At 42.7% G+C, this 13376-nt stretch overlaps 1 protein-coding gene and 1 long non-coding RNA gene across 5 annotated transcripts; both read left to right on the top strand.

Moving 5' to 3' along the window:
- Positions 1 to 3788: 3788 nt before the first annotated feature.
- Positions 3789 to 5055, top strand: LOC108137699 (mitochondrial fission 1 protein). The gene is made up of 6 exons (XM_017259579.2): positions 3789 to 3919; positions 4133 to 4200; positions 4293 to 4341; positions 4399 to 4566; positions 4642 to 4754; positions 4891 to 5055. The coding sequence occupies exons 1-6, from the start codon at positions 3869 to 3871 to the stop codon at positions 4910 to 4912; spliced, it is 471 nt and encodes a 156-aa protein (XP_017115068.1). The 5' UTR covers positions 3789 to 3868; the 3' UTR covers positions 4913 to 5055.
- A 915-nt stretch (positions 5056 to 5970) lies between these two features.
- LOC121467827 lies at positions 5971 to 8032 on the top strand. Of its 4 annotated transcripts, XR_005977855.1 has the most exons (4): positions 6956 to 7308; positions 7418 to 7615; positions 7669 to 7730; positions 7796 to 8032. It is a non-coding gene; the product is annotated as an uncharacterized LOC121467827 (long non-coding RNA). The 4 variants fall into 4 exon arrangements; XR_005977854.1 differs by having other exon boundaries at positions 5971 to 7354; positions 7418 to 7730; XR_005977856.1 differs by having other exon boundaries at positions 6883 to 7308; positions 7429 to 7730.
- Positions 8033 to 13376: the final 5344 nt, after the last annotated feature.

Genomic DNA, 13376 nt, shown 5'->3' with positions numbered 1-13376 from the left:
CTTCTCATCAGCTGCTCCTTCCTACTCATCATGATGCTGAGGAGGAGACGAGACGCACGAGAGATCCAACAAGCCGTTGACAAATTTCAGATGACCGAGGACGGTTATATTCCTAAGGGGAGAGTTGTTAACACTGTTAAGGAGTAATCATAAGTCGATACAGATCTTGGGTAATTATTGGATCACCCTAGTGTTTAGTTGCAAAATCAGCACAAACATCTTTAGGGGCCGTGCCTGGTTCTTGGTGGTGCACGGTATGGTGAGTTATGTTGATTTTGCTACTGTCAGCACTTTGCTGCACGAGCGGTCGGCTTGCCGGCCGCGCATAGCTTACGTAAAGTCCTATATGTTTTCAGTTTTAATTTGGACATTTAATAAAGAGCATTGGCTTGAATGTAAAACTCCGGCAGAGGCCGTCAAGACTTATTCTATTAATTGAAATTGGTTACCGAGCCTTAAGGGCCGTTAGCAACGGAGTCAGTTACTCCCAACGTAGTCTTCGTAAGAAGAGAGAAGAGAGCCATTGGCAACCGCCCGGCACATTCATATGAGCAGCCAGCCACGGTGGCAATTACGTCTTCACCCCTTCCCCCGGACCAGCCACGGTGGCAATTGGATCGCAACTCTTCACCCTCACGGACAGCGGCGAGGGACAGTGCGAGGCTGCACAACTAAAACATGATTTATATGTTATGTATTCGTGTTCATGTGTGAACACCATAGAGTAAGAAATGTATAGAGGCACCATTTGCTCTGCCCGACCTCTGCACAAACTCTGCTGAGAGCCAATTTCGAATCTAAACTTGATTTCCACTCCACTTTTCAGTTTTTGGTTCGAACTTGCAATTCTTTCCCGCGGCGAACTTGCAACTGCACTGCTCGCACCAGCCATTAGCAATGAGAGCGAGCAGTTCAACTGCAGAAACTCACCGCGGAACCCTTTCTGTGTTATAATTATAATAATCCATATAATCAATTTTGCATTTCAACCTGTCTTAAAAACTACATTTTTAACATACTCTATGTGCATCATACTTAGTTTTAGTTTTTTTATAAATGTCTCTCTCGCGAACTCGATAACTGCCCACTATGCTAATAGGGCCCGCGCGTAACAAGCTCGTACTTGTTTTCGTTTGTTCTGTTTATACATAGTTGATATTTAGCCGATGTTTGTTTTTGGTGCAACTCTAAGGTCTGGGCGCGAAAAAATTTGAATTGACATGGTGGCCATCTGTAAACCAGAGGCGTTGTTGAAAGAGAAGTGGAAGCTTAAGACGTTTAAGCTCCCTCAGGCACCAATTTGAATACAAACTACAGATAGTTCAGAAAACATTTAACCACAAATCCAAAGCATTATAACATAATAGAAGCAGGAACAATTTATTCTAAAACAGTTTGAAAAATTAAACTTAATAGCGTATTTCCACATAAATCCATCCACCTTCCAACATCCGTTGAAGAGATGGTCTATAAGGTTTTGCCGTTCCAAAAACTTCCCAGTTAGTCCGCCGTTAAAATTTGACGGACTTTGTAACGTCCCGGTACTCAGATCGGCGAAAATAACAGATAAAAATAAATTTCGTTGCCAGATTTTTTGAGGTTGGAGTGGCCAGGGCAGAGTATTTCTGGGATCAAAAAATGGACGGACAGCCTCAAAAAACTCAGAAAAATATTACCGAATAATTTTGATGCCCCTATTGTTGAATACGCCCCAAAATATAGCATCGTTAAATTTTGCGGGATATATTTGAAAAAACCCACACACAGTTGCAATGAGTTCCCAAAACTTCGATCACACTAGTAAGAATAAAGATTTTCCGCTACAGAAACTCTTTTTCAATCTGAGTAATGGGCTAAAGCACAAATTTTTCCAGACGAAATATATCCAAATAAAAAAATAAATTATAAATTTTGTAAACACAATTTGGAAATAATTTAGGACATTATTTTATATATATATATATATATGCAACTACTTGCAGTTTTCTAATTAAACACATTTTTTTAGGAAATTCACAAAGCTATGAGCAATATGAGTTGCTGAAGTTTCAGCAACTCGCAACAGTGAGGCCGCTGAAAACTTTGTTGTTCAATTGCTTTAAAAACATTTTCAGCAATTCAAAGATTCAGCCGTTTAGGGAATTCTCAAATACATATGTAGTCCTTAATCTTTTGATTTTGTTGTAAGTTTAATATTTTTCCAGCAAACGACTATTTTTGTCGCAATCAGGTTCGACAGACCCGACCCAGACTTGCACATATAAGTGGCCCCCACTTTACAAAAAAGTTTCTTTAACTAGAGGTTATACTCAAGAAGGTCAAATGCGCACGAACTTGCCGGGTACTGCGACATTTAACTTTCCTGAGGTTCGCGGCTCTGGTCTTGCTTTTTGCTTTCGCAAACAAATGTGGTGCATCCCCTCAATAAAATAGAAAAAAAAATTGTCGTCGATCGGGGAACAATGAAATATGGAACACGAGGCTGTTTTTATTTTTTAATTTTCTAGTTATTTAGGCACGTAAAATGTTAATGCAAAAATAATAAGAAATGAAATATGAAATATGCATTTGAAAAATCAAAAACCACCAAAATTAAATTACAAATTACTTGTAGAGATTGTGCCAACATGCACATTTCGTGAAAAATCTCAAGCTAATGAAACCGTTAAAAAAGGAGGCGCTCACACCAAAATCAGAATCACTGGATACCAAGACACGAACCGCACTGTGCATTTCCATCCATGACATCAACCAAATGAAAATAGTCATTTTCGACGCTAACTTTTGGTTTTTTTAATAGAGTTTGTGCCAACTTGCACGCATTCTCATTAGTAATTGGTAATTTATTAAAGTACTTAACATATTTTTTACAAGCTATATAAACCGTTTAATTTCTTGATAATCAAGTTTTTTCAAACGTGCTGTTTTTCCATGTGGTAACACTGGCCACGCCTGCTGAGAGCTTTATTACCCGAAACATTAAACGCACAATTTTCACGCTAACTTTTATTTTAAGTAACACTACTTTCATAAACGTTGTGCCAACATGCACGCATTCTCATTAGAAGGGGCTCAATTTTGACCTATTTATACATACATTTATTACAAGTCCATTAAACCGATAGATGTCTCAGAAATAAATTGTTTTTATGAATACGGAACATTTTTAACGCTAACATTACTTAATTAGTACGGCTTTCACAGACGATGTGTCAATTAATAAGACTTTCATAGAGGTTGTGCCAACTTTCACGCTCTCTCATTAGATCTCAGTATATTCTTTCTGCATTGAAAGCATTCTCCGTTACTTTGGAGAAAGAGAACAAAAGTGAATAACGTCTTAAATTTTTGTATGGGAAAAATCAGAGGTTAACATGTCAAAAGTGAATTAACGCTGAATAGTGTGGTTTAGCGTGCATATTGAAACAACCTCTTTGGGGATAGATTTTTAAAATGCATATTTAAAATACTTGCAGACTTCTAATATTCTTAAATCACATATATATGTTAAATATTTCATTTCTTAATATCTTTGCATTTACAATTTTTAAACCACGAGAAATTAAAAAACTAAATAAACCCCAGTGTTCCACATACCATTGTTCACCAATACGCACATCAAAATTTGTTGTTCATGAGATTTCATGAGATCACTTTCGCATTGGCGCCAAAAGGTAAATATTATAAAGCCCCTCCATGGTCAGTTTTTCGCCGTTCCAATTTTGACGCTAGCTGACCGTCGTTATTTTGATTGAAATTAATTTGTATATATGTACTTGCTTGCATGCTTTGCGATTTTAATGATCAACGGTCACTTTTCAACATACAGTTACCAACTAAAACACTGAGTTGATTAAATTAAAAATATATGACAATGGATGAGCTTTTGAACGAAGTGGTACCACAAGAGGATTTAGAGGTACTGATTGAGTTGAGGTCTTGGCTAATATAAAACTAAAGAGCAAGGCCGGTGGTGGACGTTTGTAGTATGTTTAGTAGTTCCCACTCGGAACTGTAAAACATCATCCATGAAAGCTATCCCACCCCCTAGTGTCTTTCTAACTACCCACTTAAAAAAATGTTTATCGCCGGCCCAGCTAATTAAGTGCATATGAACGTTCGAACATTGCAGAGGTTTGAAAAAAAATATCATCACGAGCTTGAGTTGGACGGGGAAGTTACCACAGAAACCAAATTTGAGTACGTAAATTTTATTTAGATATGAATTAGTTCATTACTTATATTTCAATTTTAAATAAACGTGTAAAACTTTTTTCTTTATTACACGACAGGTACGCATTTTGTCTGGTTCGTAGTCGTTATACAAACGACATTAGAAAGGTGACTTAATCAGTGAGCCATAGAAATGTAAATCTATTACTATTTTATTAACAACAGGGAATTATGATATTGGAAGAGTTGGCACGTACCCATCCAGATGGAAGGCGTGACTATATTTATTATCTTGCATTTGGGAATGCTCGTATAAAGGAGTATACTTCTGGGTTGAAGTACTGCAGAGCTTTTCTGGATATTGAATCAAATGATCAAGTGCGTTCCCTTGAGGTAAGTTAATTTATGTGTAAATACATATAAAAATGCATTCTAACAAATAATGTATTTTAAAAATGTGAATTTCAGCAATACATTCAAAAACAAAGTGACCTTGAAGTGGCCAAGGGTATGGCTGTCGCTGGTGGAGCAGCCCTTGTACTAGGTGGAATATTGGGACTAGGCTTTGCTATGGCTAGAAAGTAATATAAAATAAGATGACCTATATTTTCAAAACTAATTTTAAGATATCGAAGTGATTAGTTATGATGCAATCCTTTTTAAATTTAATTTTTATCAGGTTAAATTTTAATAAAATTATTAATTTTGCATTTTTAGTAAACAAAAACGGGAGAAATAGTGAAAATCGTCATATTTTATGGAGTCTGAACCCCTCTGCACATCTCTACGATTCAATTTTAAAAAGTATCATTTTTACATATTAATTTTTATGTTAAAGTAATCCTTGTTAAACTAATAAATGTTATAGATCAATGTTGTAAATTGGGTCAAAGTGTTTGCGTCAGAAAATATTAGGAATTTTTACCGATTTTCCGTATAAGATGGCTTGGTAATTACTGTTTGCCTACCAGCTCACTGATTGACAGTTAAGCTAGTACTCAGGTCGACGAAATCCGCCAGCTAGGAGAGATAGTGAGTTGGAAATAACCGGCGTACTCGGATGGACGAAAAATGCACCAGAAAATTGCAAAGCCTTGCAAGATTTCTCTGGGTGAACGTACACCAGGCCCCTGCGTAAAGAAAACAAAATTAAATCCATTGAGTTTGAAGTTGGTAGGTCATAGATATGTCGGATCAAAAAATGGACGGAAAACCCCAAAAAAACCATAAAAATGGAGTACAATAATACAATGTTGTCTACTAAATGTTCCCGATCCATTTATATTCCACTTTTTATGATCGCGTCCCAAATCATTTAAATCAACATTTATAAAGATTGTATATAATCATTTTACATTGTTATATATTACATATGTACATATGTATGTATTCAAAATATATATCGCCTACGCGACGCTGATTTTAAATGCCGTTCTGGCCAATGCACTTGCCTACAAAACATTAATGCTTTTTGCCTACATTTTCGCTGCACACTATTCTACCAAGAACATGTACTAACTCAGACACGGCCTTTCTGAAAATATTCTCAGTTGTTGATTTTTATTGTTTACAAACTCAGCATATAGACAAAAATAAGCAAAATGATTTCCTAATAACATATAATACATTCTTTTCATTACATTTTCTTAACCATACTTAATAATTCAAACTACGCTAATAAGCTTTATCACCTGGTCTATTTCCATTTCTGTTATGGTGCGGTCACCACCGCCATCCTTATGGTGCGGACATTATTGCCTCTCTGAGGATTCAAAAGCATCCTGCCATCCTTTATTTCTCACTTGGAAATCAGACGGAGCTCCTCTCGAGTCGTCGAAATTTTAATCAACTTCTTCACTTATTCGTCTATTTGACAATGCTCTTTAATGATTTAAAAATGTACCTATCTTAATCTAGTAGTTATATCATATCAAATGGATCCTTTAATGTTGAGTCAAGTTTAGTTTGGTGACGCTCTTCGTTTTTGACAAAACATGGTCTACGTTATGTTTTATTATTTTTGCTTTGTTCTTCTCAAACCTACGTTTGTCGTAACGAGCATTAACTTACATGGTTTCCTTAGCTTGTTTTCTTAGAGAATACTCTCTATCAATAAGATTATCCTCTTCTTCACCTATTGGAAATAGGCCGAAGGGTCTGGTTTCCCTACCGATTAGAATTTCTAATGGCTGACCTTGGTAACTTCATAGAGTAAAAAAAAAATAAAACTTGGATCGAATTTCGATCTGCTAATCTTTAGCACCGATTAGCAGATCGAAATTCGGAGGAAAAGGTCGCGATAAAACCGACCCGTTTTTGAAGCGGATGGTGACTGGTAATGAAAATTGGGTCACTTACGACAACGTGAGGCGAAAACGGTCGTGGTCAAAGAAGGATGAGCCGGCCCAGGCGGTGGCTAAGCCAGGATTGACGGCCAGAAAGGTTTTGCTGTGTGTTTGGTGGAATTGGCAAGGACTTCTACAAATCTACTATGAACTGCTATGGCCAAACACTTAAATCGGTTTTGTACTGAAGGAAAGGAATTGTTTTCCATCAGGATAACGCTAGACCACACACGTCAAAATGTTCTTTTGGTTATAGCCCGGACATCGCAGCAAGTTACTACCACCTTTTCCTATCAATGTCGAACGATTTGGATAGTGTAAAGTTAGCCACAAGAGAGGATTGTGAAAACCGACTTGCTCAGTTTTTTGCAAATAAGGAATAAATAAATCAGTCAATTCTAACCATAAAAGTTTTGAATTTCATGTACAAATAATGAATAACTTTTTAATTGATTGTTACGGAACTGCATCTTTCCCGGAGGGCAGCGCCGGCTAGCCACGGAGTCCCAGGGCGGAGTACCCCCTATGCCCTGCAGTCCGAACAATCGATTCCGACTCATCGGACGTCTCACGTCGATTTACCGTCTCTAGCACAAATCAAAACAAAACAAAACTATGTTTACATTAAGCAACTAAGACAATTCGACGAAATTGGTGGCTTCGATGTCCTTGCCACGACGCACCCACCCAACCTTGGGTGCCCCAAGAGAGATGTGGGAGGCACACCCCATCTCCGGCAGACCGGAGTCTATTCCTGGTGGATTAGGATCGGCTCATCTCCCCGCCCAAGGTAACTCACACAACCATTTCGGTGGCTTGTTTACATTTAATTCTTGGTGAGATTAATAAGTAAATACATTCATTATTGATTCCTACTGATAATCTATTCCTTTCGTTAGAAACTCTCAAGGCCGATCTCAGACCGTCGCCCAGATGAGAAGCGGTCAAAGCGGCAACAACTGAAAGGGAAATTTTTAGACGCTTAGAGTTCAAAGTGTCAGGCAAACTCGCCACTCGGCACTAAATTGGAGGCGTTTGCCAACCGGGTCGCCTAATCCTGAGGAGCTCCAAGGGAAAAGAAGGGACGTGCTGACAAGGTAAGTACGCTAAACAAATCCCACAAGTTATTAAATTTCGCGACCCAATTTAGATATAGTTGGACGCGCGGCCAGGGTTCGGGCTTGAGCCTCTAAATTTAGATCAGATTTCACAGTAAGTACTTTACAATCTTGACTGCATAATATCACAAAAACAACAACTAAAACTAATTTTTTCAGAGTTCAACGTCGCATGTGTTGAAACTGCAGCAGGAAAAAACGCTGATGGCGAAGGCCAGCGCGACTCCGCACGGAGCCGATTGGTCCGGAGGATAGCGTAGCGTGGCCGGAAGCAGTGCGTCGGTGGACTCGGAGATGACCACGTGGCCAGCGCGGGCATTCGTTCCCGGAACGGACTCACCGAGGGAATCTCCGTATCTGGCCGTCTTGGCGGCAGTCGCTGTAGCTGCTGGCGCTTGGGGCTGCTGCTGTTGCTACTGATCGCTGCTGCTGCGGCTGACGCTGCGGCGGCTAATGCTGCTGCGACTTATGCTGCTGCGGCCGATGTTGCTGCTGCTGATGTTGCTGCTGCTGATGCTGCTGCGGCTGATGTTGCTGCTGCTGATGCTGCTGCGGCAGGTGGTCGACGACCAGGTTAGGTCCGCCTGGTAAGATTTCACTCCCAAATGTTTAAATTTCCGGGGCCCTTTAGTTAGGGTCCCCGTCGGCTTCAATATAAAAAAAAAAACACTGTAATTTACAAGTTCCGGACTAATAAATAAACACTCACTTTGAGTTATTCAAACACTAATCACGAATTTAAATTTTTGGGTTTTTTTCCGACCGTTCTCCTACTACTTCTTGCAGCAACTAAAGCAAAACCCTGACCTACACCAAAGTCGCTCGCCATTTTCCCTCCCGCTCTCTCAAGATGGGTCAGCGAACGTATTCAAGGCCATCTAACCCAGTTAACGAGCGAACCGGGCTAAATTTAAATAGCTAGATCCTCTCCCGCTATCAATAGTCGGTGTCACCACCAAATCTTATCGATAGCGGGACCTGCTGACGTATCGGCTCGTTTCAGTATTTTCCAGACGGCTTCAACTGAAAATGCAACACCACCCTGGATTCCGAGAGACGCTAACACAGAGTTTTAGACAAGCGCAGGAATACTTGGGAGCATTTGGATTTGGACTATTCGGATTCAGCCGGCCTCGATACCATGATGCAGTTCCAACGGTGTCCAACGCGGGGCCCACGCTTTACGGGAAGTAGACACATGCCGATTCTGAGCTCGTGTACTTTGTTATTCCTCTTTCCAGATCACAACCTAATGTCCTTGGCATGGTACACTCCGATCGGTCGTCCTTGAAGATCTTCAAGCTCGTACGCATTATTGCCGACTGTCCTGACCACCCGAGCTTTTAGGAACTTCCGAGCAAACTTTGCATTGAAGGCCTTTTTGAAATCGCTGGGGGCAAAGTTGCGGCGATACACTTCCTGACCTGGCTTCGCAAGGAAAGTACGAGCCCTTTTGTCGTACCGCAGGCGACTCCGATCGTATGCATCTTCGAGGTTCTTCTGCACCTTGTCATGAATCACTTGGAGTCTCATCCCAGACATTTCGTGATCACACAGCGACTTCAACTTCCTTGCCAACTTGTAGCTGGCTCCGTTCAGGAACATGTGTCGTCCGAATACGGTGAAGAACGGAGCTTCTCCAGTTGCTGAATGAACCGCGTTGCGGAGGGCCACCTCAATCTCCGGAAGATACGCGTCCCATTCTCGATGGTCTTCTTCTAAGTAACTTCGGATCGCCGCCAACACGCTTTGGTTCACCCTTTCCGCTGCGTTGCTTTGCGGAGAGTGGACTGGCGTTTTGATGTGCGTGATGCCAAAGCTCTCCATCGCCTCCTCGAAGATCTTGGACGTAAACTGGCGGCGGTTGTCCGAATGCACAATTTCTGGAACCCCAAACTTGTAGAACACCTCGTGAATGAGGAACTCCACTACATTGGAGGCCGATGCCTCTTGCATGGCCTTCAGAAATGTGTATTTGGAGAAGTGATCCACCACAATGAAGATGTAGGCCTGTCCCTTCTTCGACCTCGGATACTTCCCCAGGAAATCGATGTACAGCTTCTGGAATGGCTGCTCAGTCTGGACTCTCTCACCGATACCAACTTGCATCCGGAAATTCGGGGATTTCGTCTCCTTGCACACTTCACACCTGCGTATGAACTCCCGGACTTGCAGTGCCATGCCAGGCCAGTAAAACTGCCGCCGTAGGTTTTCCAGAGTTTTTCCCATTCCGCCATGAGCTGCCGTTGGATCCGAATGTGCACGCTCAATTATGCTGTGGGTCAGACTCTGGGGAATCCACAACTTCCATTCGAAGCCTTCCACCTCGTCATCCAGATTTGCCGAAAAGACTCTCTTGAAGATGAGACCATCCACTATCCTCAAGTCAGGTAGGTTGGCCAAGTTTTTTTCCACCTCTTGTAGCAATTCCGTGTACTCTTCTTCAGCAAACTCAATGGTCTCGAAGCCGAGCAACTCTGACGGGTCCACCGTTAGCTCTTCAACACAACGCGAAAGGGTATCTGCCACAACGTTCTCGCTTCCTTTCCTGTGTTCGATGTTGAAGTCATATCCCTGGAGTTGCAATGACCACCGAGCCAGCCGACCCGAAAGATCTTTCATGGACATGAGCCACTTCAAGCTGGCATGATCGGTGATGCACGTGAACGGCATTCCTTCCACATACGGCCGGAACTTTCGAATGGCCAGCAGGGCTGCGAGGCATTCCTTTTCAGTAACGGTGTAATGGACTTGGTGACGATTCATCTTGGCCGAGAAGAACGCTATTGGTTGTTCCTGGCCGTCTTCATCCCGCTGGAACAACACTGCACCGACTCCGATCTGGGATGCATCGCACTGGATGAAAAAGTGCCGCTTGAAGTCCGCATGTACCAGCACTGGCGCAGTAGTTAGGGCCATCTTCAGGGACTCTACTGCCAGCTGTGCTTCTGGACTCAAGGAAAACTTCTTATTTCCCGTCTTCTTCAAGGATTCCGTGAGCGGGGCAGCCAAAGTTGCGAAGTTCTTTATGAACCGACGGTACCAACCAGCGGTCCCAAGAAAGGCTCTCACTTCCTTCATGGTCCTTGGCTCAGGCATCCGCCTAATAGCTGCTACACGCCCTGGATCCATCCGCAGACGTCCTCCACCCACTATGAAGCCGAGGTAGGTCAAAGACTTGAAGCAAAACTTCGACTTGCTCAGCCCAATGGTTAACCCTGCTTCCTTCAGGCATTCAGCGACTCGGCGAAGATACTTCAAGTGCGTTCTTATGTCGGGCGCTAGTATTAGCAGATCATCCAAGTAGACGAACACATTTGAGCGGATTTCAGCAGGAATTACTCGGTCCATGAGTCTCACCAGCCTCTGTGATGCGTTGCAGAGTCCGAAAGGCATCACGCGGAACTGGTAAAGAGGCCGACCAGGAACCGTAAAGGCTGTGTATTCCTTGCTGCTCGTGTCCAACTCAATCTGCCAAAAAGCGAACTTCAAATCCACGCTGGAAATGTAGTATGTTTGCTCAATTCTGGACAGGATGCCGTCTATGCTGGGCAACGGGTAAGCATCTTTGATGGTCACATCATTAAGCTTACGTGCGTCTAAGCAGAACCGGTGTTTTCCAGATCTTGACACTACAGTGGTGCGGTTACTCCAGGGGCTTTTGCTCTCCTCGATGACTCCGAGCGCTAGCATCTTGTCGACCTCGTCCTCGACCACCTTCTGCTTCGCGGGAGACATCGGATAGGGTCGATCCTTGAACACTTTGGCTCCGTCCATCAGCTCAATAGTGTGTTTCTCCAGACTGGTGGTACCTAAGCCATCCCTCTCGAAAGTCAAGAACTGCTGCTTGATCTCCTCCAGCTCTTGTTCCTCGGCCTTGGAAAGCGTCCAGGACTCGGGATCAGGTTTCTCCTCATCGTCATCCTCGACTTCCGCGTAGTGTTCCATCTCCCTGGCGTGTAATTCTTCGGCCTTCTTCACGCCTTCCGAATCGATGTGGCCTATAATCGCTGGGGCCAGTCCGAATGCTTGCCAAAAATCAACTCCAAAATAAGCTGGCTGCTCCAGGTAAGGACACAAGTAGAAGAGAATGTGCTCTGTCCGTCCTCGGTATTCCACCGGTAACTTGACCCGTCCTATAATTGACCGATCCTCTCCAGAGGCCGTACGGACTGTGGTGTAGTATGCTCATATATTGGGTACACACTGTACCGCTTATATCACTATAACATTGTAGCATTTGTTTATGTCCGAATATTCCCAGCACTTCAAGTGCAAAGCAATTCGACCCACACAACAATGTTATGCACATCCTAAATGCTGAGTCGGCATGTCTGCATGCGCGGCCGACCATTCGGTTACCATGTGAGCATAACACTCTCCCTCTCATGCGCGGCCGCTGCTTGCGCCGCCTAAATACACTTACGTATACATTAACATATATATTGAGATACATAAGCGTTGGCCGCGGCGCTGCTTGTGCAGCTATATGAATTGTAAGCCAAGCCAACAATAGTCTTAAGTGAGCATTCTAAAAATGAGTCCCGATCCAAACGGACGGAATAATAAAGCCCAATATAAATTATAACATTACAGTGCACTCTTTTTCTTGTGTTTATAAATATACATACAACCAACATTACATGGCGACCGTGACATGTGCGCGAGAAGGAAGTGAGACTGGTTAATTTTTGTCTCTGTGCGCTGTGAAATTTTCGTTATTTTGGCACCATAATGCGTAAATCGGCGAATTTGGCTAATTGAGCCAGTGCTTAACAAGTGTGGCCGTCCAATGTGGACGATGCAAGCCGATCCCTAATCCTCGGCTGTCCAAAGTTAGGCTCTTCAGAGCCGCCCTCGAAAATCGTAAATCGAAATCTCCAGCCAGATAAAAAAAATAAAAACAGTAATTAGTCTGTGCGATGACCAGCACCGGCGCCGCCTGAGTCCAAAAGGCCCGGACAACAGAAACAATAAAACAAAACCAAAAAAAAAAAAAAATATGCATTAATCAGCCTGTGAGATGACCAGCACCGGCGCCGCCTGCGCCCAAAAGGCCTGGACTACAAAAAAAAAAAAACCACAACAACAAACAACAAAATCGACAAAAAAAAAGAGGGAAATTGACCAGAACATGTGTGGAAGGAATGGCAAATCCTTCTGCACCAACGATGGAAACTGAAGTGTGGTAGGCATACCGCCGACTACACCAACGAAGGAAGCATATGAGTGCGGAAGGCAGCCCGCCCTCTGCACCGTCGTGGGAGGCACCTGCTCCTGCTGAGCAAAGGGACGCACCAACTTTACAAGAGGCCCTCGAATTGTGTCCCAACGATGGACCTCGCCCCCTCACAATAGCTGAGTACAGGGCACGACAGGAGTCCAGCAAACCCATCCACAAAAAAAAAAGGAGTGGAAAAAGGGTAAAACTCCTGCAACAGCGACGATTATTGAAGGATTACAAGAAGATAGCAACAACCCCGCAGGAAAAGGAAACGCATGACCTAAACATCAAAGAACTGGACAGAATACTTTGTAACCGAGCAAAGTAACGCAACAAGGGCTGCATTTATGCCAATGCCTAAGTTGCCTTTAATTATAAACTTCTAAACCCGAGCCGATGCGCGAAAGCGCTGCTCGAAAAACACTAACCACTGATAGGCTATATACTAACAACATATAACTGATATTGATTTATATAGAGCAAAATATTGTAAATCAGTTATATGAATATTAACAC

Source organism: Drosophila elegans, unplaced genomic scaffold (genome assembly GCF_018152505.1).
Source record: "Drosophila elegans isolate 14027-0461.03 unplaced genomic scaffold, ASM1815250v1 contig_801, whole genome shotgun sequence".
Taxonomy (NCBI): Eukaryota; Metazoa; Arthropoda; class Insecta; order Diptera; family Drosophilidae; genus Drosophila; species Drosophila elegans.
Note: the sequence above shows the minus strand (reverse complement) of the source record. Positions and strands in the feature narration are given on the sequence as shown.

What these genes read in the sequence shown, in the direction of transcription:
- LOC108137699 (XM_017259579.2), top strand. Translation starts at nt 3,869, where the DNA reads ATGACAATGGATGAGCTTTTGAACGAAGTGGTACCACAAGAGGATTTA. An exon ending in TACCACAAGAGGATTTAGAG is followed by an intron (nt 3,920 to 4,132) that starts GTACTGATTGAG and finishes CGAACATTGCAG; the next exon opens with AGGTTTGAAAAAAAATATCA. An exon ending in ATACAAACGACATTAGAAAG is followed by an intron (nt 4,342 to 4,398) that starts GTGACTTAATCA and finishes TATTAACAACAG; the next exon opens with GGAATTATGATATTGGAAGA.